This window comes from Phalacrocorax aristotelis, chromosome 6 (assembly GCF_949628215.1).
Source record: "Phalacrocorax aristotelis chromosome 6, bGulAri2.1, whole genome shotgun sequence".
Taxonomy (NCBI): Eukaryota; Metazoa; Chordata; class Aves; order Suliformes; family Phalacrocoracidae; genus Phalacrocorax; species Phalacrocorax aristotelis.
The window spans coordinates 40,695,525-40,722,511 of NC_134281.1; the positions used below are offsets into that span (position 1 = coordinate 40,695,525).

Here is a 26,987-nt window from a genome sequence, read left to right on the forward strand (position 1 = left end):
TGCGCTGAGTTAACAGCAGGGTTGCAACGTACCGGGCCTTGGACGTAGAAACAAAAACTAACTGTTCGGTTGTAACCCACAGCTACCCCACTGCCGCCATCGCTGGCCCTGGCTGCCCTCCGTGGCAGCACCAAACTTGCTCTTGTCCCTGTCCTCCTTTACATTATGCTGCCTTTACATTAACATGTACAGCAAACCCCACCTCTCCCCGGGGTGCCCCGCTGCCCCTCCAGCCCTCAGTGTAACGCCCAGCCCTTGTCTACAACTGCTCCGAATGGCCCTGGCAACATTAGCGTTAGCGAAGGAGGGTGCAAGAGCCACCTGGTTTTAAGGGAACAGGAGACACTGTTCCAAGTTTAATCTGAAAAAGGTATATTGTTTCTGCCGGTTTCACCGCAGCAGTAACAGTCGCTACCACACTGCTGCAAGGGGATGAGGTCTTTACATCCCCTGTAAGCAGAAATAACCTACCCCTTGTTTTGAGCAAAACACTCAGGAATTTTTTTATGCAGACAGAATGTTTAAAAAAATATTTTAATAAGGTTTTTCAGAATTGCAGACAGGGAGCTGGGATAAGAGAAAGGAATTACTAACAGTGCAAAATTACTATGTATGGAAAAATGTATAAAACTAACTTGTATATTTTGTGTGTGTGGTTGTTTTCTTAGCATCACATTTAATCCTTTAGAAAGCCCAGCAAGGATTGATGCTGTTGAACTGGATTCTCTGTTCAGGCTGCAGTCTTAAAGCACTTAATGAATCCAGGACCGCCGCTCCAGCTGACCCCATCACAATAGCGCTTGAAAAACATACCCAAGTGTCACATGCAAGTTGTGATATTTTCAGTGCAGTTTGGAAACACACTCAAAGACTTCTGGGCTCCAAACTGCACTGAAAGCTTTTTAAATGACATCATATATTTCCAGAATTTTAAATAGCTTTAGTAGTGCAATGACTTACGAGTTATAGTGGCTGCATTTGGAAGAACAGGAACAAAGTATTGTATAAAACACCAGCATAAACAAAATGTAAATTATAATTAAATATTCTTACAGTCTAGCTGAGCATTACATATTTGTTGATTATGGAATGTCAGGTCTCGTCTATGTATCACCGAAAAAAGGCAAGATAAAAAACAAAGCAACATTCCTGAAAATATACACAGTGCTGCATTTCACACACAAGCCTGAGACAATTTACTTATAAACTGTCCTATAAATTTGTGGAGTATTTCCAAGTTGCAAACAAAAATGCATAAAAATAAAATTGAAAATAGGACTCTAGCTGCAAAGACTCTTAGAAGGACTGCACTACCCCCGGCCTGAAACCGTCACAAGACCATCTTTGATATAAGGCTGTGATACTTCGGGTTTCTGTTAATAAACCAGACACTAAAATTAACAGCAACCTCTTACTAAAGCAATCATTTAATTCATTGACTAATGCAGGCCACGTGTTAACAAACCTTACTGATGTGCGTCTCCACACAAACTGCTGTCTAATTCTAGGCAGACACCAACTTCTGCACGTCAGCTGAACCAGTTAGAACAGGTCATTCACAGCATTTCTGGGAACAGCAGGTTAATACACTCCAGTAACTCATCACGGTGATGGAGCCACACCAGATCCAGAGGATTTGGGTCATTAATGACCATGAAGTCCAAGTACACGTAGTTGAAGAAGAAAACAAAACAAAACCCTTAGCAGTTGTTTTTTTTTTTTTAGATTGATACATTAGTTTCAAACCATAGGACGGTACATTTAAAACTGGAATCGTAAAGACGTACAAACTTGGAGTAAGAATAACTAATTAAAAATTAACAGTGCTCCTGTAAGCCACAGGAGGAGGAGATAAGATTATAAATTATACAAATGAACAATTTTTCCTATTTTTAATATAGTAGAAGTGTAGCTGTGGCTTAAAAAAAAAATTATCTAAGAAACCCAAAACACCAGGTATTAAAACCATTTCTATTTCATGGATGTAAACCCTACTTCAACAACTTTCAAATTTTGCTAGTGGGACAGTGAGCATCACCCCCTCCACACACATTTATAAAGAATTTTAATTTCTCGCACTTTAAATAGCTCAATAGTAACTTAAAATAATTATCCGTACCTACTCTCACGTCTTGCCCATGTGAAGCTCTATATACCGAATGTATACATGTGCATGTGATGTTTCTGCTCCCACTGAAATACCCATCTGTGTAAGGTCCGCCAGTTTTCAGAAATTCAAGATCAGGTTACCAGCTGCACGTCCATTTCTAACCTGTACAGCCACAATCACTTGACCCATTCCCTACCCTTCCTGTGCTCAGTGAAATGTAGAAGATGACAGATACACTGGAAATAAGTCAATGGATAACCAAACACCTGATCTTGGCAAACAAGGGTTAGTAAACTTAAGCATTTGGCTGACATGAAATTTATCTGAGCTCAAAATAAAATGAGAAGATGTAAAATGAAAGCAGGAAAATTTGTGCAGCGCAAGCATCACGCATAACAAATTTTTAGCATCACTATTTGCCATGAAACAGAAGTAAGAAAAATGTCTTCAAAATCAAATTACTTCTATCCATTCTTGATGTTTTACCGTTTTCTGAGAAAAAAATAACATGTTGGTGACTAATAAGCATTTTTTAATCAATTGGTTTGGTTTGGGTTTTTTTTTTGTTGACTTTTTTTTTTAGAAAAGACTTCAGCAAAATAAAATGAAGCTGACATTAGACTCAGGATATCAATTCTCTCATAAAAGTTTACCAACTGTACAAGTTCAGAAAATTATACAAGCTTTTGTTTTAAGAAAGGACAGTTCAATCAAGACATAAGTACTGTAAAAATCTTTCAAAGGCTACAAAGAAATCTGGAAAAATACAGAATGTATTTCTTTAGCCCAGATAAAGAATATGGAAAGACATCATTGATGTCAACAATTTTACATATACAAACCTGACCTGGTTTATTTATTTACCTTTTAAAACTTCTATATATAAAAATAGTTGTGCTCATAACTTTCAGGATTCATAAGGGTTCCTTAACAATGGGATGACACTTTCCTCTCACTAGTATGAGTGGAAGGCCCTGTGCCTACTCTGATGCGTGCCTCGGCATTCTGTATTTCATTTTAACTTCCTGCAACATTTGAACCAGCCCCCTGCTTCAAATAGGATGCTTTGTTCACTTGTACGATGCTTAAATAGTGTATTACACACAGAAGTTTCTTTAACGTGTTAGGCTGGGAGTATTTTTGCAGTAACTCACTGATTTGTTTCTCAAATATTTTTAAGAGCCTTAGAGTTCCCAGAACTACAGGTGCCAGCTCTGAGAAACAGAGTATTCTCCTACTGCTTTTCAGCACTGAAAAACACAAATAATCAGATCTTAAGAGCCAACTAGAAGGTATTAGAAAAAAATCTCAGCAGATTGTTTTACAGAACTGGATTTTGTAAGGTAACCCATCAACCCTGAAAATTTTAGACACCCAAAATTTACTCCAAGAAATAAAATCAGCTCCTAGTATTCAGTCATCCAACGTTTCTAGTTCTTCAAGCTTCCCATGTGAGTTTGCTTCTTGGAAGAACTCTGAAGAACCTGGACTCTCTTTTCCACTGCTGTTAATTCTTCTTCTTTTTAGAGGTCTTTCATTTTTTTCTTCAAAATCATTTTCGTTTCTTGAAGCTGAATGAGCAAGTTTTGGGTCAATGGAAAGGTTTTCAGTTTCATACCCATTTGTATCCAGATCCACATGAGGTGTTTTCTTGCCACTTGTAGGTCCATTTACATGCAATCCTTCAACTTTTGCTTCATCTTTATTTGGTATCTCACCTGGCCCATTAGCAGACACCCCTGCATTACAGGACATACCGTAAGAAAGAGAATAGAAGTATAAGCAGTAACACAACAATCTATGATAGGTCAATAAAGCAGAATTCTAACCAGTCTCATTGAACTAAAAAGCCAATGCTGTCCTCTGTGATTTATTTGCATACATTCAGCCCCCAAGCTCCTCCCTCCTCTTGCTACTGCTTTCACTTCTGCTCCTTCAGGACAGCTCTCCCTTGCTTTTGGGGTTTTCTTCCTTTACGAGTGATTGTGACCCAGCCCTTCTTCCGTTCCTAACTGCCCTTCAGTGCCCCACATGTGGTAAGAATAGCTAACGGTGTTCCTGAGCCAAGCACTGGAGAAGCACTAGTGTGCTGCATGATAGCCCAGTTCCCACTTCAGTTGTTTTAAATAACCCGCAGAGGACTCCTCACAGTCAGCGTTACACTACACTAGCACAGGGTAGACAGTAACAGATGGCTTATATTTAAAAGGAAGAATCTAATGGAGATTTATCTTCAATATGTGACCACCGGCTAAATGCAATGTTTTTTAAAAAAGCTATGTTTTTTTAATTTAAAGCTGCTAACACCTTGGAAAATATTTAAAACTAGAACAGACTGGTTTTTAGAGAGGCAAGCTGAATTTCTCATTTGTCTTGTCATCTGCGATGTCTTGGCAACTCTGTTTAGGAGGGACAGGGCACGCACTTACCATTCTGATTACTGTTGCTGGTTGTGCTGTCTTCCCTTTCAGACTGGCTGGTGCTGCTGTTGGAAGTCGTAGGAGGAGGGGACGGAGCTCTACTGGAAGCAGCACTTTCACTTTCATCCAGGAGACGGTCCATATAATCTCTACACAACAGAAACAGCACATTCAGCATTTTCCTTGCTGTGTAAAGGATTGGTGTTATTTGTACCAAAATATTCACTGCATATACTGCAAGTGTGACCAATTCACATTTTCTCTTTTGAAATGCGGACTTATCTTGCAGAGTTAACAACTTTAAGATCTCCTATGTTAACTGGCCCATGTACAGTTTGTCCACAGCAACTATGCATTTGTTGACCAATCACTGCAGCCAGCTTATATAAATTCAGCCTATGCTTAAGTCAAGTCCCACAAGATCATGCACAGGCAGAAACTTCCACATGCTGCGATGTTGTGGACAGTATTTTCAAGGTGATGCTCTCAGGCAGGTTCATACTAAGCTCTTGCAATTTGCTGTGGCAGTGGTAAGATACCATTAAAGTAAATAAGTTTTGTGCACATACAATCTCAAAAGGGGTAAAGTTAAAAAAAAATTTAAAACTTCAGAGTTAAAGATAAGACATTTCCATATCTGAAATATATTACAGTTCTGCAATTTAGGTCACTAATAGTAAATCTCTTATGAAAGATTTAAACAAAGCTGGTTGGTAAAGCCCTTTACATAGGGCATTAGTCTGGATTAACTCCAGGGACTGCATATCCTCACACATAATTATTGTGGAACTGATAGTACACCCTAGATTCCCACATCTATCTGCAAAAGCATTCATGAATAGACAAGTACAATCTTTAATGACATTTCTTCTGATCACCATATGCAGTCAACTGCAAAAGAATCGGAGAATGTTTTGATTAACAATAAAAAATGTCTACTAAATTGGACAAAAATGGAAAAAAAGGAAAAATCCCAGTAGAAGAAGATGGGGGGGAGACAGACAGTCCCTGACAACTGGTTAAGAAAATCCAGCAGCTCTGGGCACTTCTCTGTAACAGCCTACATTACAAAGCCACAGATGGCAACCCTTAATGTCATACTGCCAGTTCACTTCAGTGGTCCAACACACAATTCCAAAATGTTTAAAGAAACAATAATATTAAAAAGAAGGGCCAACAGAGAAGCCAGGAACAAATAAGGAGAAAAAATAATAGTAAAAAGACTTGGAGAACGTCAGCGGAAAGAGTGGGATACAAAAATCATAGCATTGGAATGAAGGGCAGAAGAATACGTTGGCTCACTTGCTCAGATTTGAGGGAGGAAAACACACAGCTATGCACAGATATTTTCCTCTTTGCCCAGCAGAGATGTGAATGGGGAAAGGAGCTATATACACCCAAAAAAGCCCTAGTATAGGGTGCTGCGTTGGCTGGAATTCTTGCCAAACAATACATTTCAAGAGCATACTACAGCACGTACCGCAAATCCCACCTGAAACTTGTGACGAATGCCTTTGTATAAAATGTGTTTAAACAAGCATTTAAAAAAATTCCATGTATTTGCAGAAGTATTAAATTTGTGAAACTTTTAAACGAAAACAAACTAAATTAAAGAGTTGTTCAGTGCAAATTGTTGGCCTTGTCCCAAATAAATGTATTTTATAAATTTCATTATACGCACTAGTAAGCTTTTCTTACACCTTGGCTGTTCTCCTGCTGCATATTGGGACCATGGAATCCCTGCATTGCCACACCATTTCACATTAGAGCAGTATAAAATAAAGATTTAGATCCAATGTGTAAAAGCACATAATAATGCACATCTTACGTTACACCAGGATGAAGATTGTATTTCTTCTTTCCAAATCGGGTCTGCTGCGCAAAGAAATCATAACGCTCTGATTTCTTCCACATGTAATAAAATGCTACACACTCACCAACTGATCTTGTTCGTACCTAGGAAATATGTGCCATGCAAATTTTGATGAATTCAAATATATTTTTTGCAAAAAAGTACCATTTAAATCAAAAGGTGTAAAATTCAAAGTCAGTGCTTCTTTACACAACATAGAAAACAGTGGAAACTATTGACTCGAAATTTCAGAGGCCCAGAAATTGTAATGTAAAGTTTAACAGTGTTTCTAAGAATACTGAAGATACCATGAAGTGCCGAAAGCCACAGCTTCAGGAGAAATATTCAAGTCTCTTTCACCAGTCTATTCAAGACCAGAATAAGACTCTAGGGATGCACATCTCCCCGTAAGTATGCACAGCAGGATTTTTGCACTTTTCTGAACTTAGGGTTCACAGCTACAGGTACAGAGGATTATGGACTTCGACAAACTAATCTGGACATATATTTAGTAAAAATTATAATTAGTACATATGGTAATTTGTGAAGGAAATTGAAGCTAATAATTTATTTACAATGACATTGTGCTTTAAAAAAAAGAGAGAATTACACTTAAAATCAGTGTTTACCTTATTCGCCTGAATCACATGAAAATCCTTGCCATAGACTTTCAGTCCTTGTTCAAAGTTCCTACATTCTTCTTCTGTCCAAACAGATAATTCTTCTATAGTAAGGAAATGCAATAAATAAAATACTTAACAAAAAAGCATATGGCCAATAAAAGAAAACTTAAATGACAGAAAACATACGTGATATTCAAGTTACTTACACCATCTGCTAACTAAATGAGAACCACCTCCAGAAATTTCACTTACTAGGACAAAAATGAAAATTCTCCCTTCTAGTGAGTAGGTGGGAAACTTGGCTGCCCTAAGTCGCTAGTCGGTAGGGACTGTCATAAATGGTCCGTAACTCCAGTCCTGCTGTGTGGGGAAAATAACTAGGCAGCAGAAAGAGGAAGAAGGGCTTAGAAACTTGGGTCTCACCCTTCTGCCCCTGGAACCATAGGAAGCAGGTATCCTTCAAGCCAAGCACGAAGGAGTTCATAGCACAGACTCAAACTGGCTGCTGGCATTTGGAAGAAGCAGGGGAGAAGGAATGAGGAATAAGATCTTCTTTACTGCTGGCAAGAGCCACCAATGATAGGCTGTTAATTCCAATTAGGTAGAAAAAGAAACTGTACTGCTCATAATGTTGGATGGGAAATCTTGGCTCCACTGAAGCCAGGATAAACCTCTAATAAATTTCAGCCACACTTCTAAGAACTTAATATTATTTGGCCTTATTGATTCTTAAGGTCGTGAATAAATAAGGACTAAAATAGGGGGAGAACAAACTAATCTTCTCTATTTGATCATTATTCTCTTATGATCTGCACAGTAAACTCTGGAGAAGCCACAGGTTTGAAAGCAGAACCAACAGATCAATGTGCAAGGAAAATAACTTGTGCCTTCTCTCAGTTTCTTGTTTCTTTGAGTAAAGATCAATACTAAAACTGGAGATGCTCAAGGCTCCAAAAACATCTTTAAGAGCAGAGAAGTCTTAGTGTTATACTTTTTTAAATAAAAGATTTAGCTGCTCATTGCCTTTATTTAGAATTGTGGATTATTTTATATTTTATGTTTGTTCCATTAACACTGATGACTGAAAAGGTCTAGAAGAACAAAGAACAAAATGCCCAATAAATGCATAATTCAGTTGCTAAGAAGCAATTTTATATTTAGCTTCTTATTAAAGGCACAGACATAAATATAAAGCTCTACGGACAGGAAGTTAATTTACACGCCCTATTGAGCATGTACCTGTTTATACTACATCTGCTAATTCCATTCTCTCAGAGAACAATACGAGATTCACTGAAGGTTTCATTTAAATGGGCACTGATATTTAAGGCTTACATGCAGTAAAGCTCAGTTTGCTGACAGCAAAACCCAATACCTGTGTAACAAATAAAAAGAGAGTTCAACAACACAAACTTAACTTCCAGTGTATGCTCACCTCTGGCTGCTTTTACATTGAATCTCAACCTTCGTAATGATTCTTCAGTATCAAAATTGCACTTAACCAGTTCATACAGTGCCTGGAAAGATGAAATGACAACATTTAACATTCCAGATACCACTTAATTTATGTTGTGCCACAGAAGCACACTTAGTAAATCATTAATACCTATTAAAAGATTAAAAATAAACTCTTTAAATGAATGTAATATAATTTAAGACAGTACAAATACATGTTTCCTCTGCTTAAATTTCCAAATCTCTAATTATATAACCAAGTGTATATCCAGCTAAAGTATTTTAACATTTTCATCCATTGCATTCATTTGTAAAATTAATAGAGGTTTTTTGGATGAAGAAAAAAATAAGTATGCATTTGTATAGCTTTAAAACAATCTGTAACTGAAAGAACAGAACTCATTCATACACAATTATTTATATATAAAATAATGCACTGACATGTCAAGCAATGTTAAGCCTAAGTTAACAGTTTAGTATTTGTAGAGAGGAAAACAACCACATCATATTTCTATTTCCACAAGGAATAATAAAGCTGTTTCAAAATCAATTTTCATTCTTGGGAGTAAAATAAAATAAAGGGATAATTAATTCGGCAATATTAAACTAAAAATACTAATTATTCTTATATATACCTGCTCATTATCTTTAATATGTGATCCTTCAGGAATTGCATCTAGGCCTTTTTCATCACCTGTACGCCTTGATGCTTCATTTAGGAACTCGATCACTTTATCTTCTGGTAGGAAGTCGGGATTCCACAGCAGCTGGTCATCATTTTCATACACTGAATTAACCGCAGGAAAAAAAAAAAAGAAAAACAAGCTAAAACAATGATATAGAAGTTTATTCTCTCTTATAAAGCTAGTGACTATGGAACCTTGGAAATCATTACAGCAGCAACATTAATCCAAAACACACACAAGAACAGGTAGAAGATAGTCTCACAAATGCAGTGATCCAAATGACTAGGATACCATACCTTATATTGCTTCAAATCTCTGGCATAATCAGTGCTCTAGATTCTAGAATCCATTTATGAAACTTCAGAAACACCACCTCCCTGTCCTCTTCCTGAAGCCACTCAAGTCACGAGGTAGCAGAACCACCCAACATAGTCCCTGAATGATCCATCCATCATGCCTTTTCCCTAAAAGCAGCACAGTTTTGCTGATGGTGGCCAGCAGACATGGAAAACTATTTCAGAAACTAATTATATCCGTTTTCTTGCAAGACAATTAGGATCAGTCACATAAAACCAAAAAGCACACCACCAGAAATGGTACTAAAACCACTACTAGGTGTCTGGAAGACTAAATATAAAAGTCCCAGCTAACATGGCTAGCAAAAGCCAGCAACAAGGCCCACTATTTCTCCAGAGAAGATGGCATCCAGGTGCCAGATATTCTGAAATGAAACAGCTCTTGAAAGGAAAGTTTGCTAAGACTTTCCTACTACTTCCAACAAATACCTCCTAAAACAAAATCATTCAGGTGAAGGTGGCTGAATTTTAATGCTACCAAATCTCTATTGTTTTTTCAGAGCTTTGGCATGAGCTTGCAGACCAGGAAAGCCACAGTGAACAGAAATTAATGGGAGGAACATAGCCAAATGGCATATCCTCTGAATTTTCTCCCATTTTTGTTTTGAAGAACCTACAAGCTTTACAGGATTATGGTAACAACATACAGCATATCAAACAGCAAAATAAAGTAAAATTCAGGTTATAAAAAAACAGAATCGGGAAAGTATCCAGACATTGCTTGTGTCTCAGTCCTCAGTGAAAGACAACCTTACAAAAAACAGCAGGAAAGTAACTTTAACATTGATTCCATTAGGTCAGTGAGCACCTTTGACTGTTACTCAACAATAGAAAGAAGGAACAAATGCTTGGGAAAGCATGGTTAGCACAGGAAGAGAAGATACAGTAGCATTCTGTGCAGGTGGAAAGGTCAGAGTGGCAACTAGATGCATCTCCACTTGAAAAAAAATATTTTTAACATGAAAGTAAACTGCAAATAAAAAACCTAAACTGGTAAGGAAAATTATTAAGTGTCTTGCAAAGAAAGACAGCTCAATTTGACAAAAAACACACTCTTTGGAATCAGGTCCAAACAATTTCTGGGAGCTTTTTTCTTCCAAAAGCTAGTCCTAATCTGACGTGCGGATGCTCATTTAAGAAAAAGATTCTAGGTATTTTGGAATACAAACTCCATCAGAATCAACAATTCTTTTCAGGAGATAACTCATAATTGGTTCTAATCCACCCTTAATGATGCAAGCTAAGTACACTGCAATGTTTATGAATGACAGCAATAAGTCTCAAAGCAGCTTCAGCACCTTTCAGTTTTCAGAGCTATCCTTCAATTTTCAAGTCCAAGCCTTCTGAAAACATTATCTTCTAATTCTGTAAATTTTTCATAACCTGAAATTGTTTAGTAGCAGCTAATTTGGTCTCCTGGCATACTCCTCAGAAAGCCAGTCCACTGTAATTAGCTCACTGGAGTTTACATGGTCATTCTTACCTCATAACAGCACGTCAGAACACATTCTGAAAAGCAGTGTGGTTATTCTTCAGTATTATTCTAGTATTAGTTTTAATACTTGTTATTAATACTAGTTATTCTAGTATATTTGTGCTTTTGCTTATGGGACTGGATATGAAAGGTCTAGTCTTCTTAGTGTTTGGGAATTTACAATTAGAATTTCCCCTTTGTTAGAGAACTAAGATGATGGGATACATACGTGAAAGAACTAAATATATAGCCTCAGACATTTATTTTTCAACTTTTAAAGCTTCATTAATGTGCCAGTTGGAGTCCTGTCAAAGATTACAAAAAAATACAGCACAAAGGAAAAAATGGCAGAAGATATAAAACCCCACTGGTATATAAACTATAATAGCCCTAACTTTTCCCCTGAATGGCTTTTGCCCATGACGTAGGTTCTCTGTTCTGCAAGAGCAGTGCACAAGACTATGAAAACTGTTTTATATAGTTTACTGCAGCGCACAAAGCAGCTATATCTTTTTTTATGATTGGAGACCAGAAGTCATTTAGAGCTAAGTAAATATCAGGCAAAGCAGGTGACTGACCAGTAAAGCATAATTTACTGCGTCTCAACCAAATGCATAGTTCAAGTTCTATTTTCAGACAGAAGCAGCAAAGTGCGCTATGAGCAACTTCTTCACAGCTAAAAAGCAGATGCTTTCTAATTTGCCATGTTATATTTTTAATGAAAGCTCCTGACTTTTCACATAGTTTTAAATTACATTCTCTTCAACCTCTCTGGCTACGAAGTCCAGAGCTGACAGAATGTGTCAGCTTCGGAGTGAGCCTGCTCTAGGTCAATAGCAGGACGCTCTTTTTACAGTTTCTAGCTAGATCGGGCTACAGAGTAGCTACAGCAACCTGGAGCTCGGAGCAAGGCAACTACTACTACTGCTCGAGTATATACTCAGATTCAAGGAAGGCACTGAGTTTTGTGCTGGTTAGTTTAAAAACTAACATATAAAACTACAAAAGCCACAGTCTCAAACTGACCTGCAGTGTAAACAAATTCTCAGTAATGGGCCAAACAAGCAGGAAAATTTGCTTCTTTTAAACTCACAGCTGGGTTTAAACTGGGTCTACCTTTGCTGACTTGATTATATTGACAGCATGCAGCCAATTGGTCTGACTGTTAGGGTGGGGAAAGTTCCTGGGAAGAAAACCCAAAAGTAGAACACGAGGTTCTTTAATACTGATTGAAGAGTTAAAAAATGTGAAAAGCAAAGCTGCTGGTACCATTTTGCCTCTTTTAACATGTTAATCCGATTCCAGCAACAAAATTTCTTTATTATCTATTTTGTTTTAGATAAATTATACTAGGTGAAGAGGTCAACATAAGCTACATAGAAATCTTGTGTATGTTACCAAATTAGAATACAAGGGTTCAACAGGCAACAGGCCAGCAATATAATCTATCTTTTCCCCTTCCAAGACTCAAACTCTGATGGTGAAGTACAGGATGAACTATAGTTTGAGCTGATGGTTCTATTTTTCACTTGAAGGAGCTCTTTTATTTTGCAAGACATGACATCAATCAAATCTTTTATTTCTCCCCATTAGAAAATAGTCTCAAATATAGTGATAATGGTAATAGTCCTAAGTCTCACCTTTTTCATTCTCTTTGTATTTGCATATGCCAGCTGGAATTTCAGCTTGAAACATAGAGCCCACCATGATTTCCTGTTTTGAAATAACAGAAACAAGAAGTTAAGCAACCGCAGCTGTGATGTTTTTTCTTAGCAAACAAGAGAATGACCACCTCTTTTTTCTACCCCTTAAAACTTTCACTGTTCAAAATCTAAAAATACAGTTAACAGGCGCTATATGGAAATGGATTTTTGACTGTTTGGGGAGGTCTTTGACACTTCTTACTATTAAAACTCATATTTATGGGGAAAAACTGGAGAGGACTTGGGTGATCTACAATGCTCAAAGCTACTAGGTAACAGATTAACTCATTCACAAAATACAGCCTTTTAAAACAGAACTTAGTATTTACCTTTTTCCAGTCTTCTGATGGAATATAATCTTCGTCTTCTTCAGATTCCTCTTCTATTTCACTATCTACAAGACATTGTTCAAACATTTACACAAAATGAGCTGTGATGGGGCCCGTGCATGCCAACGCCAGCCTCCAGCAAAGCAGGCTGATTGAGGGGACCTGGAATGTCACAGCCAGCTCCTGGGGGCACTGCAGCGAGGGTGAAGGGGGGCACATGAGCCCAGCCTCTCATCCCACCAGCCTCCAGACACACAGCAGCCCTGCTCTGCCCCACTGCCGTCTTATCTAACACCACACAAATGCAATTTTAGTGACAATACTAAATGTTTCAGTATTGACAACTTTAAAAAATGGCCCACCCAATGTTCCTATTTGGAATGGATTAAGATACACAAGAGGCTCTCAAAAGTTAAGGCATGAATGAATACGTCCATCAATTTTACTAGTACCTAATTAACATTTTCTTTCCCTCACCCAGCTCTGAAGCAGTTCAGAAGATTCACATCCAAATTTACTACAAACAGTTACTTTCTGGAATTATTTCTATGAGGATGTTCAGCAACAACATGTGGGTTTCAACACCATTTTCAACAAGGTCCTAGCTTAGTTACTGCTGTTACAGCAGCTGTCAGTGAATTCATGGTAGACTACAGCACAAGGTGTGAGAAATCTGCAAGTGTGCTTTTGTCAGTCTTACTGGGATTTATTAGGCTTAGATGTACTGCTCAGAGGTGCACAGCAGCATTTAAAATAGATTATTTCGGATAAGGACTGACAAAAATGTTAAGCTCTTTATGATATAGGCTAGTTGCCTTTCACAAGGTACTGAAAGCAACCACGATATCTGGTTTATATATAGCATGTGACAATATCGGCACTAAAATCATTTGTACATTAAATTACATTCTATACACAGCTGAACATTGTAAAAAAAGCCCAAACCTAATGCAATCCACTTGCATTATGCTAATGCTATGTTTAAAAAATAGAGTTCATTTAAGATACTTGCAACCCTCTGCATAGCTACATGCTGAGGCTCCCTGGCATTTCTGGATTAAAATAAACTACAGATTAGAAAACTGCATTTCTACAACGTCACTGCTAGCAAGTATCAAGAATAATGTATCATAAAGAACATCTGCTTTAACTTTAGTTTGTTGAAACATAGATCTGTAGGAATTCAAACATCAGCAACAGTTGCTTCCACCAAAGAAACATAAATACCTGTTGTCCAAACTGCCCTGCTGATAGCTTGATACTAAAAGGTTCAGAACCCATTAAGTAAGATTACCACAGAGATGAGAGTTGTCTAGAGGACAGCTACGTAACACTAGCTCTACACTCTCAGACGCAAGACCAATTTTAAAATGAAACGAGATAAAATACTCAGCCCACAACACTGGCAACAGTATCAAATGTGGAATTCTTGAAGCAAATTTTCTTCATCATTATCTCCCCCTGCATTATTTCAGGTTTAACAATCTCTTGGCCTTTTTCAGATTTCATTGCTTTGTTTTCTGTATTAGTGATCTTGAAGAAATCTGGGTTCCTATTTCTAGTAAATTTCAGTTTTTACTTTTTCCTTCAGTTGGACTCTCACCTTCCTTGAATGAGCACATAAACCAGTGTCACCGGGCCTTGTCATGATAATCATGCACTGTGCAGTAATTATCTAGTTGGAACAGTTAATTTCCTACTTGCAAATACTTTTACCTACATCCTTAGTATGAACTGGACGCTGAAACTACAACGGTAAGGTAATACCATACTAAACAGTCATTTACCGCCTGTGGAATCCATGTACAAGAAAATTTTTCTGAAGGGCACATCCATACAAACCAGTTTGCAGGATCACAAACTGGACTGTTACAAAACTCAGAGTAGTGTCATGAAAGGATTTACACTGTCAGAAAGCCTGCTTTTTCAAACTGTAGAAATTTAAATCTTCCCGCAAATTTAATCCTTTCTTCTAAGGAGAGAAAGTACCTACTGTCCTTACATAGAGCCCTTTATCTGCAGAAAAGTCTTAGCATTCAGTTAAAAATAGGACTTTTGTGTTGCCTATTATTTTGAGCATAAGGATAATCAAGAGCAGTGTTATAAAAGAGAACAAACAAACGTCTATAGGTATCAACATCCATATTTCAGAAACAGAATACGATGTTAACTGGAGCAGTTTTTAACACAGGGTCAATCATCTGGAGATTACTGTGCTTGGTACTAAACTGTACATACTTGTATCAAAATATTTACATCGACGAGGGCGAATTATCTCCTGTGGATCTTGAGAAGCAACAGATGGTGCCGGGTCGTCATTAGATGACTGCGTCTCATCTTCCTGACCTGATGAATCTTTTATGGTCTCCTCCTTAAATATAAAAAATAAACAGAAGATCACCTATCTCTTGTATGGGACAAACACTATTTTGGCAATATTTTTTCCAAAATTGCCAACATATCAAACCCAGATATCTTTTATCTGACTTGCAGTGACTGTATAGATTGTGGCCTGTCCAGACTGGGCCACAACAAATGAGTAAACACATCATACTACGTACTGACCAGGATCTTAAGTGGATCAATTTAACACGCAGACTCTAACATACAAATCAGAAATATGAACCACAATTAAATATCACATCTAATTTTTTAAAATCAGTCAAGCAAATCCTTGCAGTTTTCATTTACTTTCATTTAACATTGAATTTTACTTTGGTCTTTAAACCCCTTCCTTATGGATTTTCAATAAAAAGGGGAGGAATTATTTACTGGCTAGACTTTTCTCAATCAAATGGAAAGGGTACCTTCCATAAAAATTAAACGCCAATACTGTGGTTCAACCTCACAGGAATAGTATATTGCTAGACTTGAGTATAAACATCGAGTCATTAAAAGATCAAAAATTAGAACAAGTTTCTTTATTAGAAGATAAACCACAACAACTATGGGAATTATTACAATTAATGAAAATTAAAATGATAAAGGTTTAAAAAAGTAACAGTGTTTTCTATTTCAATGCATGTTGTCAATATCTTTTGTGTTTTATGACTTATGTCGTAAGCAGTCATACGTGCTAGTTCTAACACAGGAGCATTAGGCACAGCACATGTTTATGTGAACCTTTACCAGCAACTAGGGTATTATCACATGTGCAGCTTAAAGCAGATTAAAAATAGAAAATAGCTAAGTGCAGTACAGATAAATAGGATGTAGAAATATGAGCACTTGTAGAGAAAGCTTGAATGATTTGTAAAATTATTCCACTCCTACAGATGTATTTTACTGCCTTTTTGCTAAGAGTATGCAAGCATTTCAGAGCTCTCAATCTTGTACCCCAAGGCAAACAATCATAACAGGTTAGCTAGCTCTCTTTGCACCCAGTCCAACCCATCACCTTTGCTCCAACCCCAACAAAACTGGGGGAGAACAGGTGAACACCTACATCCCATTCAGCCACAGTGCCAAGTCTGCAATTAGGCTAACCCATTGGCTGTGTTTACAGTGCCAGGCTGTGAATCGTTGCGGCCCTCACTTCTGCAGCACACTACAAAGTGTCAGCGCCCTACAGAGGGACAAAGATGACTCCTCTTGCTGCTAACAGCAGTGACAGACATTGAGATTTTTATCCATTTAAGAGAAAAGATAGGCAGTATCTTAAATCAGCCAGTAACAGAACTGAAGAACTACAGTTCTCATGGTCATGAGAACAACAGAAGATGGAAGCTATGTCAGGAAGTAATTAAGAAACAAGGACACAAGAAAGTGAGACTTCAGCAACACCACCATGCGCAACAAAATAAGCCACTTATGTCTTCTTTTAGTTTTGCATACTTCATGCTATGTAAGTTTCTCCCCCTCTCCAGCTCCTTGAACGTTTTTGGATGTACTACAACTATGTATCTTTCTTCTTTTTGAACTATACAGCTGGTACAAATAGCAATTTTTTATAGCATCTGTCAAGGGAGTTTGCAAATCCTAAGAACTTCATTTTCTGAATCAGATACATCATTCTTCATCTCTATGTCGCATTCCAGAGATTCTAAAATGGGTAAGATATCAAAGAACAAAATGCACCCTTTTTAGATCCAGATTAGGTAATGCAACTTCCATTAATGCCTAAGTTTTTTGTTACTGACAATACAAAGGGTTTTGTATTTTAATGGAACTTGGGATGCAATTCTGAATGCCACCAGTAATGGAGAAGTTACAGCTATGTCCGTGACAGGACAGGATGGTTACAAATATGCATGGCATACACAAGTAGAAAAGACTCTTCTAAAATAAGAAAATTTATTTTAAGAGCACACACAACAGGATTTTAAAGATGCTCAGTACAAAAACCATACATTTTTTAAAGATATTTGAAGCATTAGATTCAGTTAACAATTTAAAGTACAACCAGGGCTGCCAGGCAGGAAAAAATACTATTTAAAATGCTATAGCTAGAAAACTTGCAGCCATCTCCAATACTCAAAGACTCATTTAATTCAATTCCACAATTCACTGTTCCGTTTCAGTAGATCAGCTTTTCATCTTGAAACAAGTATTCAGCCATATTGATAAAGGTACCTTCAGGCGTTTAACACTTCAGTTTTGAAGTCAGATGATTTCTGAAGGACAATTACAATCTATTCTTACATGACGCTCTATGTATACACGTATTTGCCACAGCAACTGTTTGGAATGATACAAATGAGACTAAGAGCAATGAAGAGAAATACAGATGGGTAATTAAAAAGAAGCATTAGAGCTCAGTACACAAAGCATCTGAAACCAACCACATTATGAATTAGTTCTGCCATGATCTGGCATCTTGAGTGGCTGTCTGGTACAGAATGGCTGTATGAAAATCAGTTTCAAATCAGCGTAAAAACTTACTTTGTTTTCACCGCTACAGCCACTGTTGTCATCATTATCAACATCATCATCATCTTCTCCCTCCTCCTCCTCCTCTTCATCATCTTCATCATCATCTTCCTGGAGTGGAATTGTACCATCATAGCCATAACGGCTAAGTAGCTCCTGGATTGGCATATCACTTTCCTAATAAACATCCAAACAAAGTTTGAGATTTAAAAAAAAAAAAAAACAACTTCATATCCCACATCTGCTCTACAGCTTAAAGGTGTGCATTTTAAACATAACAGCAAAAACAGATAGATGATGATCAGGTATACTGAGAATGGTCACTCCAAAATGAATGGACAGTCAAAAATGGAAGTTTAAGCTCCTAAGAAAAGTGCGGGTTTTTACGCAGAGGAACTATTTCCTAATCCTTCATAAATTTACAGCAGACCTTGCATACCACCAATCTCTCAAAGGGGCCATAAAGCTCATTAAAAGGGCACCGAAGGGCTGTATGCCCCACCCCTCCCTTGGTACTTCTTTACTACTCTTTGACCAAAACACAAGCACTGTAATGTGGCAGGTTACGTCTGGTTACACCCTACCCCTTCTGTATGCAGAGTGAGCACGCTCTCCTTACTGGACTATATATTGGTATTTTATTTACCGCCCAAAAACTACCTGAAAAAATTATAGTATTTTGTACATATTTGTGGAAAAAAAACAGATAAAAATGTGTGTCCACAGCAACTGCTTCACACAGCCAGCTAAGATATTGACATTTTTTGCAGGCAGGAACTTGTCCTACTGAAAGGCAGTGATTTTTGCAGTGTCTCCAAGAATCCAGCAGAATAAGGACCAGAACTTGCAATACCTGGCTCAAACATGGACTTAAATTTTCATTCAGGGAGTTGCGCTACAGGGACAATTCCACACAGTTCTACAGCCCTGGCTTTGAATATGAAATTACACCAAGGATGCACCTCTCCGTCTCTCTGTACTTCTTCCCTTTCTGGGCAAAACAAAAAACATGAGGGATTGGATGGGGGTGAGGGATCACCTTATATTCAAGATCACCTGATACCCAGGTAAAGATAGTAGTAATGTTGACAGATTCATACACATTTTAAGCTAGTTGTCCACAAAACCGTCCACAGTTGGAAGCAAATCTGCTAAATATGTGCACATTTAAAAATGTTTATATTTAGAACGCTGGTTCACTCTGAAAAGACATTTCAAATTATACAGTCGGTTCTCAAATTTAGAGACTCCCAAGGTGTTAACAATTGTATTCACTTTATTAATAAAAATTATTAATTGCCAGGTCTGCAAATTACTTTATTACTTTTAATACCTCAGTATTAAATATACATATAATAAATATACATGTATAAAAATACATATACAGCCTTTGGGGCAGTATATGGCATCCCTAACAAGATTTTTCGGAGCAGAAACTTTCAGAGAGCATTTTAAAATTATGTCTCTCAAGATCAAATCCTTTGTTTCTTATTTAGAGGTGTCTGCTTGCTCTAAATATTTTTTCTTAGCATGTAATGCACATTTCAGCTGATAATCATATTTTTTTAGTTATCGGATGACCTTAGACTTCCTCCAAGGAACTCCTTTCCTACGCACTTTCACTGATCAACACATCTCTAGTTTCTGGAAACATACTAACACCACCAATTACAAAAGGCAAGTGTAGTTAGTTCTATAAGAGCAACACAGGGGTTACCAGTACTCATTGTCTGTGTATTTTATTTTACTTCGAAGTACTAAGCCATTCTATCACTTACTGGTCTACTCTTTGGTTAAGCTACATACACAGTAGATGCAGACCATGTGGACCTAAAATGCCCTCACCTTCCCTCTTGACTTCTTGGTCCCTATCATATAATTTTATAGAAAGAACTCTTAGAAGTGGGGAATTAATATTTTATTAACACAGACAACATGACAGGACTGTGATCTTAACTAAAACCTGACAGTACAGCTATCAGAAAATTTTTAATTATCCAAACAAGTGTTCTCCAGCACATTTTGGAAAGCACTCCTCACCACTATCCCATTTCTACATACAGACAGAATTAAAAAAGTTTTACTGCAGTTTGTAGGTATGTGTGAATGATGCCACAGGCATATGACTGTATGTTACCTAGGAAAGTGGTATTGTATTTACAACATTTTTCTTAGGTAGAGCCTCATAACTTCATAGAGTCAATTAAAATTCAAAAAGCCCCAAGGGTCAGCAACTCTCCAAGACAGAACACAAATCATTATTTCTGTACTGTTTCAGGATATTGCAAAAATAGGAAAGGGTAAAAAAGTAACAAGTCTTACCAAAGATAGACATTTCTTATGTGGAAGATGTTCAATAACAAGAAATGAATTATAACTTGTGTGTCTGGACTAGAGGTAAGCGAGGAGGAGCAATATAACAGAGAATTGTATCATAAGCAGCACAGAAGAGGTAAATATAGATGACTGTACACTCTTCTAATCAAAGAGCTCAGGGGCAACCATTGAAATGAACACAACATAGGTCTGAAAAATGAAACATGTCTCACACTAAATGAACTGCACAACATTGCCACATGCCTGGTGGACACTAAGTTTAGAGGTTAAAAAAATGGACAAATCCACAGGAGGAGGAAAAATAAGACTGACAGGCAGTACCGACAAAGAGACAACATCTTTTTCATACATGCCTGAACTGCACCCAGCTAAAGGCTGGAAAAGTATTTGGAAGAAACACTACATGCTGCCATGTATGGTGCTCTCTTTTGAAGACATGAGGATGCTGGTACATAACCCTAAGAAAACCCAAGAGCCCTCCCTGAAAAGGGAGACCCCAAAAGGAGAAACCAAGTGATTATATGGAACAACAAATGGAAGAAGGAAGGGAGTCAAAAACTTAAAAATCTGTAAGTAATGCAGGCTCCCTGCACAGCGCACTGGCAATGCTCACCACTTCCTAGAGGCATCCAGGAAGCCAGCACACACCACCCAGTAGCGCTCTGCCCACAGACAGCAGCACAAAGGTAAAGAACTCATCAAATCCTCCATGTCACACTCCCTCCAGCTGATGCTTTGTACAGTCAGCTTAACTAATAATAGGAGGAAGTTGAGTTTCTGCAACTTGCTGGGAACTGGTCAATTATTTTTTCCAAGACAGAGTGTGAATGCAGTTTCCTACTACCAAAATTATGCTGCCAACTTTCCTGTGTTTTGGAAAACCGCAGTGTCAGCATATGCCCAGAATGCCGAGATGTGCCTCATCCCAGGCACATCTTCCTGAGCACTGTCTCTCGGGTTGCTAAAGAAGGAATACTGGTTAGCCAAGACCTTGGATACATCTGGTACAGATGCTCCTACATACAAAAATAGTATTACTGAATACATGTCTGGATATGATCAAGGATAATCTGCTGCACCACCTCACAGATAGCTTTCCTTCCCAAGAAAAACTCTTACCTTTTGAAATATTGCGTAGAACCACCAAATCCAATACTTCTGATTCCCTTTCGGTACTGTTCTGCTCTTGGGGAATTGTAATTTTTCCTATACTAGAGCAGCATAGAGGGCAACTTCAGGTCTCTAGACACAGACATTCTGCTGCCATTTAGACAAAATTGTATATACATAGATGCACAGACAAATGCAGGATGCTACTCAACTGCAAGTATTAATGCATTACAGATTCACCACAGTTTCAGCCAATGAGTAGAAAAGATCCTCATGCCCAGAGGAAGGTGTAATTTTTATGACAGTCAGGAGTTAAATCATTAAGGTTCAAAAATTCTTTTGCAAAACCTGACTGCCACCTCACCTCTGAAGGAGCTGAACTAGTAGATCAGGCACATTCACAGCCTGAAATAATACGTGTAAATGTTGGGGGATAGAAAAAGACAGGACAGCACTTGTCTTGACAATAGTTCTGAGATTTAGATTCCCTATCATCCATGACTAAAAATAAAAAGAGATAAAAGTAAGCCTTGATGGGCAGCCTGCTGTCCCACAACTAGGAGCAGCCACAGGTCTCTAGCAAGACCCTGTGGGCATGGAAGCATCTGAAATTCAGTAAAAGCCCTACCTGCAATACACATACAAACTGACCACAATTCTCTGCCACTCTGTAAAAGCAGCCTACAGAGAAGAGTAACACACAGAGCAACATGAATCTAAGTTATACCATTGCTCACCACCCTGATCACAAAAGAGCTGCCACATGGAGAAATTATAAACTTGCAGCCCTGACAACCAAGATATGAGGGAATAAACTGATGGCTGAAATAGTTATAAACAAAGCATTGTAATGTGGTGATAGAATTACACAACCAGATGTTGACTCTGCACAAAATATGCAGGGGAAAAACACATATTTTCAACTTTAAAACCACATGACATACATGTGGAGCTCCATTTCTCATTTGGTCTAGATGAAGCATATTTAGATTCACAAACTATTTATTTATCTTTATGTTTACCATTTAATATCAAACCTGAAATTAAGAGAAAGAAATTATCATTTACACGTGAAATGTAGATTAATTTAAGTAAATTAATTGAAAGTCATATTGGCACAATCACTTATACTAAATAGGATTTGTACATTGAATATGCACCTGAGAATCATTAATGATCTGTTCTGGAAGCCTTTTCAGCCAATGAGGTCAGAAACAGTATCTAAATTACTTTGCATTTATAATGAACCTAGTTTGTAATTTAAGAACATTATTCCTGCCTGAGAAGTAATTTAAGACAATGCATAAGTGACAGCATAAGCTCAAAATGCCAAATACGCAATTGTTTCAAGAGATACATGTTTTAAAAGATTTATTTATCACTAGTAACAATAATTGTGAGTTCCGATCCCAGCTCTGCTGACAACTCTTTGCTTTGAGCAAATAATTTCATCTGCACCTCTATTTCCTCTATCTTAAAAATTAATGTACTCCTATATGCTCCACTAAATTATACAAATGTTTGTATAAAAATGCAAAAGAAATGAAAATTATGGAATTTTAGAAAAACCAAAATCTATATGCACTAATCAAGTGCAAGTGCTTTAGAAAATAACAACACTGGAATATATAAGTTTAGTCAGAGTGTACTTTAACTTATATTAGCTCTAAAATGCAAATCCTACACCAGCACATATGTGCAAAAAGAAACTAAACAAGCACAGTGTTATACATTATTAATATTTATGTACCAGTTTCCTTTTCCCCAACTTTTGAGAACTGCAAATTTATCTCAGCCCCTTTCCCCCATCTATATTATTTGCCTATTAGTGTTTTAGGGGTGGGGTTTTTTAAAATTCCAAATATAAGGGAAAAAATCTGCATATGTTTTGTGTGAGACTGTGGGCTGTGATTACGTTTTATGACTACTTAAGGCTACCTACCCTGTTAAGATCCTCTATTTCAGAACTGAAGTTTGTTTCTCCTTCCATCATTTCCTCCTCTTCTAATGTCCGTTCATCATCAAAGTCATGCACCAGCATATCAGCTGATGGATCAAATTCATGGTCATCAGATGTTGCTGAACCTCCTGATAGAAAACATTTTAAAGAACGTTTTTAGTTAGATCATGGCCTGACAGAGTTTAATTTTTTATTTTGGTGACATTTTAATACTCAAATTATACTCAGAAATTAAAATATCTTCAAAATCCCTCAACCATTTCTCTCAGGGAAAGCCAATCTCATTATTCAAAGGACATTGAAAGCTGTCCTTTGGGTACTAAGAGATCATGGAAAAAAGGACCAGGAGACACTGTTTAACCAGCCAGTTCTCGAAGTACTGTATATCTGGACATCAGGCCCCTAGTTAAATGTTTGTAAAATGTTCAGTTTATGAAGACTTAATTCTTAAATAATCATAAACCTGCCTGAATCAAGAGTTCTACTGGGAGCAGAAATACTCATAAAATATAAACTCAGGGCAGTTGTTTCCTTTATACTTTAGAAGCTTTCTTGTTTACAGCTACAAAGACAACCTAATGACTTTTCCAAAATTTAAATTTAAAGTAAGCTTCACAGTTATGCAGATTTTATTTATTATGCAGAATCCTTAGTTATTTTTCCCCGTGCAGTTTTTTCACAGTTCTTTGTAAAGAAGTCTGGTTATACTGTATGATAATGAAAAATAAATGAATGGATGAATGGTTTGGCAGATGCAGCATTTTTATGTAAGTCAGCAATACCTGATTTCTAATTCTAACTCTGCTAACATTTTTTCCACTTGTTTCCATGGACAATTTAGATTTCATTTTCCAGAGTCTGAAGAGCGTACCCACCTAAGGGCGCAAGAGGGAGGGGTTAACTATAAGGCTGAAGGTTAACTATACTTTGTAGTTTGAAGTGTTAAAGCAATTGATTATTTCTCTGAAAGAAGTAAGAGCTCAAGAGACAACAGCAGTCCAGCTAAAGTAACTGGTGGAAAGCTTTTCCACTAGCAGGACACAAAACACCTTGGAAGTAAATAATACTAAGTACAGTGGTATAAAACTGAACCAAAAAAAACCCCTAGATATTAATAATTTACACTTAGGCTGACTACTAGATAGCCAGTAATTCTGGGTTACTGGAACACCAGAAAATAACCAGCTTTAAAAACAGAAGTAACTAAACCCCGCATTTTTAGTACTTCAATGAGGAAAAAAATACTGCTTTTCTTGATGCTTTTGTTCTTGACACTATTATGCATTAAAACATACAGTGTCCTAACTTCTGACTTTGTATTTAACTCTAACACCAATGGGTACCCATGCCTAAAGGGATGCAACTGTATTGCTGGGTGAAGCAGTCTCTTCCATGCCCCCAGCACTCGCTCACATTGTGCTCCTTAGGACATCAGCATTCCCAAACATGTGTTTGTCCAGCTTTTGCAAAGTCAAGAATCATATTTCCCCAGTGTATTTTACTATTTAGAAGCTTGTGCTGGAAGACTGGAAGAAGGCAGTGACTGCTTAAACTAGTACTGCCACCAACCTGTTTATCAAATTACATCCTTAGATTACTAACTGGAAGAAACCAGCAAAAACTATTTTTTAAGGGTGCCCTCTTCCTTCAAAAGTTTAGGAAATATTAAAATATTTACCTGGGCTTGAAGACTCAACAGAAGGCTAAAAGAGAAAACACAGGAAATTATTTTTTCTATGTTGAACCTGTACAAACTCAATTCAATAATTCATCCAATACAAAGCAAGTCACTGCAAATAACATATTTACAAATAAAGCACAATATGCTGAAGCAATTTAAGGTAAATAGTATTAATTTTCTCCTTTAAGTATCAATACTGCTGCATTATTTCAGCAAGAATAATTGTAAGAACTGTCTGTTTTGTGATGCAATAATTGAGGTAATGAAGGTCTAAAATAAAGCAAAACAATTCATTCTGAAAAATAGTATTACAACTCCATAATCAGCCTAGTATGGAATAAATAGGTGCTATTGCCAGCTGGGGTAATGCTATTTTCTCTCCATCTCTATCTGCTCACTTCCAATTCTTCTTTTATGCTGATACAAAACTGAAGGCTAAGAGTAGTGATAGGTTAGTTTTTAAGAGATCCAGCTCTGATCTAACTTGGGTACTAAAATCTCCTTTTCCACAACCAAAGTATATGCCAGATTACATTGACAGTGGAAGCACAGTTTAAGAGAAATTATTCCTCCTATCTGAAACTGCATGCTATTCAATACACAAATTCCCTGTTTTATTTAAATTAAGGTAAACACTTTTAAAAGGTAATCATAAATCACAATGAGAACTCCTCATAGCACAAAAGGAAAAAGCAATTTAATCTTAATCTCTAACTCAGCTGTGATTAAAAAAAATTATTTTGCAAGACAGACTTTCTTCCAAAGTACGTTTATAACACAAATGTTAACAGACTACAAAACAAATATATTTTTGAAATACAGAAAAAAAAATGAGACTTCCACAACAATCTTTATGCAGAGACATCCTTTGGCCTACCATATTTGGTAATCTTACATTTACAATCAGAACAAACATTTTGTTTTATAAAATTCTGCTTTCCCTTGCTTATAACTTTGCCAGTCTTTAACCTCCTGGGATGAAATTTGCATGTCAGACATGCAAACCTAATTTGTTTTGAAAATTCAAGCAAATGTTTCAACTATTTTCAGGAACAGACCTAATGAAGTGGGTTTTTTCAAAGTTAGGAAGACTGACTTTTTACTTGAGAGCACTGCAGTCCCCTTTCTCTGCCACCTTCTGGAAGCTGAGATATTGTTTGGTATCATGGATCTTGTTATATTACATAATACACAATGCTGTTTTCATTAAAAACTGCCTGCATTTGTCCAAGAAATAATTTGGAAAACTTCAAATTGCACATTCACGATAGATACTTGTGCATATGCATAATACTATATCTAGATTGCACTCCTACTAGAACTGCAAAATCTGTACACCCAGAATTGTATGCAAAATTAAATCAAGAAATTTACCAGTTTCTAACATAATATAAGTTCAAGTAAAAACTTGTACTAGTATTCCAAGATTTTCTAAAGCATCTTCCTTCTCCGTGACTTCATCTCATAAGGCCAAGCAGTTACTTGCACAAGTCACTTCCACTCAACACCTGGCCTAGCTACATAGCAAAGCAAAAACTAAAATTTAAAAAAATTCTGTGTAATTATAAAATTCTTTTATATTAGCAGCTGTTCAAAATGAGAAGAAATACACCTTCTTAGGAATCAATGACCAAAATTCATTTGCATGTCTGCCTATATTTTACGAGAGTAGAAGATATGATAGACAAGAAGTTTTGCTCTAACTTTGTACAGCCTAAAGAAAACATAAAATATATACAATGTCTTCAAGCAGAGACACTAGAGTCTATTTTTCTCATACTTATTAACATTCATTGAGGTTTTTAGTTTATGTGCAGTATCACTGCTGACTTGCAATAAATAGCTTTAAAAGGCAGTACTGCACAAAAAAAGCCAAGAGAAACAGTACCTGCACAATTAAGTAGACTGAACTCACGTTAAGCAGGTAAGCGATAAAAACATGTTAGCAAAATTTTGCACAATGCCATAGGAACTTTCGCTAATGACTACAGTTTAAAAATCTTTCATTGCAAAGATTACCTT

General features: G+C 37.0%; 1 protein-coding gene across 6 annotated transcripts in view; it reads right to left on the bottom strand.

The window, feature by feature from the left end:
* Positions 1–515: 515 nt before the first annotated feature.
* Positions 516–26,987, bottom strand: part of MIER1 (MIER1 transcriptional regulator) — a 42,813-nt gene continuing 16,341 nt past the window's right edge. For 4 of the 6 annotated variants that reach the window (XM_075097330.1, XM_075097331.1, XM_075097333.1 and 1 more), the window contains 12 exons: positions 24,963–24,987; positions 23,267–23,412; positions 17,890–18,054; positions 15,247–15,379; positions 13,009–13,073; positions 12,617–12,689; positions 9,096–9,247; positions 8,441–8,522; positions 7,012–7,106; positions 6,359–6,486; positions 4,540–4,679; positions 516–3,849 (listed from right to left, as the gene is read on the bottom strand). In XM_075097330.1, the coding sequence (XP_074953431.1) occupies positions 3,524–3,849; positions 4,540–4,679; positions 6,359–6,486; positions 7,012–7,106; positions 8,441–8,522; positions 9,096–9,247; positions 12,617–12,689; positions 13,009–13,073; positions 15,247–15,379; positions 17,890–18,054; positions 23,267–23,365 (1,458 nt within the window). In that variant the 5' untranslated portion in view covers positions 23,366–23,412; positions 24,963–24,987 and the 3' untranslated portion in view covers positions 516–3,523. Of the gene's footprint in view, positions 3,850–4,539; positions 4,680–6,358; positions 6,487–7,011; positions 7,107–8,440; positions 8,523–9,095; positions 9,248–12,616; positions 12,690–13,008; positions 13,074–15,246; positions 15,380–17,889; positions 18,055–21,333; positions 21,421–23,266; positions 23,413–24,962; positions 24,988–26,987 lie in introns of those variants that run through there. The other 2 variants (XM_075097329.1, XM_075097332.1) reach the window with 2 other exon arrangements.